The following is a 4,718-nucleotide window of genomic DNA, read 5'->3' as shown; positions in this document are numbered from 1 at the left end:
AAAGAATGAAGTAGGTATTGATATGCTCTAATAGAAATGAAATGTATTTCATCGGAGAGGAGTATACCTGCTCTGAATGAATTGAGTGTCGAACAGTTGAAACGTGACAATGATAAGCAGATATATTCCAACAGAGAGAATTTAAGAATTACAGAACGGTATTTCAGTATTTGCTGATTATTTATATGTTGTCAGAGTTTCCAATTAAGGGGATGGTTCAAGGGGAATGATATAGAATATGGTTCAATTGTAACTGTAAACGGCAGAGGAGTTTGGTGTTCATGCTAAGACGCAAAGGGGTATTCGAAGTGAGAGGTAGGGACGGGTGCGCAAGACAGCATGAGAAATATTTGTAAAATGCTAAAGTTGTGGAAAAGGTGAGAAAATGTTTTACCTTTGTATAAATACTATATATATATATATATATAATATATATATATATATTCTATTGTATGTGTAATAAATAGGGAAAACGAATATATTTAAACACTCAATTAGCATCATATTAATTGTAAAAATAAGTTAACACATGAACTGATCTTTACCATTTAATGGATTTAAATAGAATCATGTACATATAAAAATATATAAATAATTGTGAATATAGATATTTCATATATAATATTGATAATAACAAAGTTCCTCCTAAGTCTCTGCGCTTGTTGATATGAATTCAATAAGCTTGACACATCCGTACAGAGATAAAGATATTGAACTATTGAGCATGTGCGATTATTGGTCAATGATTTCGAGGTCCAGCCTCTTGTCAAATGATGCATGAAATCGTGAACTTAAATTATCTGTCGAACAGATGTAATGTCATTTCCATGTCATCCCCATCCTTATTTGCATAAACAATAGAAATATTTATTATTCGCCATCTTTAACACGATTACGAGCTCACAATATAAGGTGAATTGAGATCCTGGAACCATTATTTGCATAAATCTGTCATATTGAATAACTACATTTTCGTTGTTAGCGTAAAATCCTGTCACGTCGTCGCAGATGAGAACCATCTAACAGTTACGAGTGTGTCTCATAATAATAAGAACTATTTAAGCGTCATGACAGTGTCCGAACGTGCTAAGAACCATCTAACCGTCACGAAAGTGTCTCGTAATTAGAACCATCTAACCGTCAAGAGTGTCCCAAACTGATTTTTAATCATCTAACCGTCACGAAAGTGTCTCGTAATAAGAACCATCTAACCGTCACCCGAGTTTCTCGTAATAAGAACCATCTAACCGTCAAGAGATTGTTCCAAAATGATTTTGAACCATCTAAGCGTCACGTGATTGTCCCATTGTGATTTGAACCATCCATTTGTCACGACAGTGTCCCATAGTCACCAGAATATGTGGCCGAGAGGTTTAATAAGTCTGTTTCTGAGGGATGTCCTGGAACCCAAACTTTAGCGCATTGTTTGTTATCTACAGTTCGCACCGGTTCTTGGTCTGCGTGGTCCCATGATAAGGAATGCCCCATGTAATCCGTCGTACCGTCGGACGGGCTGGCATAATCTACAAGATAAGATAGTTTCGTTATAGATTTCAAATAAATCTTTCTGTGTATCAACATACAATGTTCAGTGTTTTCGTATTCTGAGTATTTCTAGTATTTATTAAGCTTGTTTTGATACAAGATTAGGTAGTTTCGTGATGCGGAAAATTTCAAATATACCCAAAATTAATGTTTTCAATTTTTATATTTCTAATATATATTAGGCTTGTTTTAGACAATATCTCCTATCAACAAAGTTAAGACGAGTTGACGATTAATAAAATGTTCACCGATTGCCTTAAATCTAGCAATATGGGCGATCTCCTTATCAAATATCCGAAAGGATGTCATCGCTATATAAACGCCATTAAAGATATCGGGATCAAACAAAATCAATGACGTCGCATGCAATTCAATAAAGGAAAAGAGATACTGATATTCTATAATTACATTATCTTTCTTTATCTTAATTAGTACATTATCAAATAATGATAGAGAGAATTCAGGAAACAGACTCGGAAGTATAAATTTCTATCATGTGGATCAATACATTTCATCCATGGACCTTTAACTATGTTTATATATAAGAAGCCCGGAAGTCGGATATTGGTGTTTAGGAATATCTTCTCAACACGTGCATTACTTGTGATAAAGGAACTCAATACTGAACAGTGAGCCCTTGAGCAAATGTAAATATGTATTATAGTGGGTATTTAAATTGAACACATACTGTAAAGACTGTTAACATGATAAAATCGATACATTATAAAGAAACATTTGGTTTACGGTTCTCAAACAAGAGTGGGACGCGTTCCCCAATTTAGTCAACACTTTCATAAGAATCGATTGTCTACAAATACCTAAATGTCAATATTTATTAACAACTAGGTGTGCAGAAAAGTATACCAGGTTTTCAAGACAAAAAACAACAATGTATTTCTTCTAAGATCTATTGTGTTTTTGCTTTGTTATAAATGTATCGTGTATTGCTATAAGTGTTTTATAATATAATGACCGTAACAGTAATAAATGACATCATACTGCCGCTAAGTTCAGTATAATTCTTAGCTCGATTTCTGGTGAGGATATAACAGAACAGTATGGCGCGTGGCCCACTCGTGCCAGATATGACTATATCCATCACACACACGCAAACTTGTGACCATGAAAACCAATCCTGTCCTTCAAGGTTTCGGCCTTATCAGTATAGATTTGTTCTCTATAGACATCATTTCATGACAGACTTTGTTGACACATAAGATGAACACTTTATTTATTTATTTATTTATTTATTTATATTTATTTATTTATTTATTTATATTTATTTATTTATTATTATTTGTATTAATAGTAATACCAATTACCCCCACATAAAAGTATTTGATTAACACATTAGGTAAGATTCATCATCAGTATACAACCCTAATATTGTTGTTGTATTCATAAAGATTTCTAACGCGCCCCAATAAGGTACGTTTAGACGAGGGTGGGGCGACACAATACTGCATTGTATAGAAAGCGCTATTGTATAATTGATTTCAATGAGAAAGATCTCGAATATATTTTGTTTTACATTGAATCATTTTTCATTTGCAAAATATTGTCTTAACAGGTGTTATCATCAACTGCATTCAATATATATCGCTACTAATGATCTTGCTATTCACAACTAACTTTGTGTTGAAAGCACATTTTAAAACAATGTTTGAATATGTTGTGAACACATTTAATAAGGTCATAAGCGACTTTGTTGTAAACACACTTAGGTAGACCATTGACGACTTTGTTATATGAACATGCTGAGCTATATTTTAGGTGTTTCTATGTGAACACGTTAATTTAGACTATAAATATGCATGCTTGCAGATCACATCGCTGTTGCTGAATCGTTTGTTTAGAAACAAACGTACAAATAAATCTTACAACTTTGATTTCAATGCTTCTCCGTACATTAACAACTAACGAAAAGACACGTGCTTTTACAACCGAAGCAAAAAAAAATATATTAAAATACCAATCTTTACAATGGCAATATATCACTGCTAATGGCATAATTTATAAAAGATGCATTTGAAAATATGAATAATTCAAAACTTACCGTCAAAATGACACCGGACGATGACTTTCTCTTGTGGTCTGTTGTTTTTTGAGTACTGACTGTCCTGAGAATATTCGCTGCTGGTTTCCACCATGTCCGCAAGATAACTTATATATCTGATAGCTAATTTTAGAGTGTCAACTTTAGACAACCTTCGGTCAGCATTGACACTTGTGGGTATACTGTCTCTAAGGATGTCAAAGGCATCGTTGATTGATTTCATGCGTCTTCGCTCTCTTTGATTTGCTGCAGAACGTTGCTGAATTCTTTTTACTGGACGCTTGCTATGTTTTGTTTTACAGGAATGTTCCAAATTGAAATTTTCCGAATCAGATTCATTCGTAGAACAAGGCGATTCTAAACTATCTGCATAGTCCACTGTCGGATCATAAAAGTCCAAAAAGTCGTCTTCAATTCCATATAAGTACGTATCCATCTCCATATTTGTAAAGGTTTTGTCTCTTCGGTATTGTAAGTATATAAACACACTCGTAAATATTTGCTGTGTCGACGATATCTAAATTCAATATTAATTGACAGACAAATTTACTATCATATCCAACCTTGCTCTTAATGTAACAGAGAGTTATAATATCGATAGCAAGCAGTGCCGGTTTATAATATCCTGATCGCTGTCAACAACACACACGTGGATGCACCGGGCGCGTCAACCAATCAAAACAGCGGCGCGTGCTCAAGTTCGAATTGAGTACTATCTACCTGTAAACCCGCTACCTGCATACAGTCAGCTTTAATTCCAATTCGTGTTCGATATGTCAGACCCTGTTAAATCGATTAATTTAAATATGTTGCTCCGCCCATTCCCATCTGAGTATTTGGAGAAATTTTAGTCATGAGTATAGCGGTTTTAAACCTTGCCTATTTGAAAAGTGACGACTCCTCCCACCTGTTATCGTGGAATTAAGATATGAATGTTGATACGACGGTTTGGTGATAGATTTGACGGCTACTTAGGAGCAGCCCGAGACTACGGGTGACACCGTTATATTTGACACGAGGTGTGGTTTCACTCACAAAATGTATGTACAGGTATATAACGTGTGTGTAAATTATAAGGGACGCGTGCCTCTGTATGTCGCGTGTTCATTATCACAGA

The 4,718-nt window shown here is 34.5% G+C and overlaps 1 protein-coding gene across 1 annotated transcript; it reads right to left on the bottom strand.

The window, feature by feature from the left end:
- Positions 1-1,091: 1,091 nt before the first annotated feature.
- LOC117344258 (pancreas transcription factor 1 subunit alpha-like) lies at positions 1,092-4,261 on the bottom strand. Its single transcript, XM_033906948.1, has 2 exons — positions 3,602-4,261; positions 1,092-1,523 (listed from the first exon to the last, which is right to left on the bottom strand). The coding sequence occupies exons 1-2, from the start codon at positions 4,041-4,043 to the stop codon at positions 1,330-1,332; spliced, it is 636 nt and encodes a 211-aa protein (XP_033762839.1). The 5' UTR covers positions 4,044-4,261; the 3' UTR covers positions 1,092-1,329.
- Positions 4,262-4,718: the final 457 nt, after the last annotated feature.

Source organism: Pecten maximus, chromosome 15 (genome assembly GCF_902652985.1).
Source record: "Pecten maximus chromosome 15, xPecMax1.1, whole genome shotgun sequence".
NCBI lineage: Eukaryota > Metazoa > Mollusca > Bivalvia > Pectinida > Pectinidae > Pecten > Pecten maximus.
Note: the sequence above shows the minus strand (reverse complement) of the source record. Positions and strands in the feature narration are given on the sequence as shown.

Coding starts and splice junctions, on each gene's coding strand:
- LOC117344258 (XM_033906948.1), bottom strand. CDS start 4,043: ATGGAGATGGATACGTACTTATATGGAATTGAAGACGACTTTTTGGAC. Junction 1,524..3,601: donor CGTCCGGTGTCATTTTGACG/GTAAGTTTTGAA, acceptor CTTATCTTGTAG/ATTATGCCAGCCCGTCCGAC.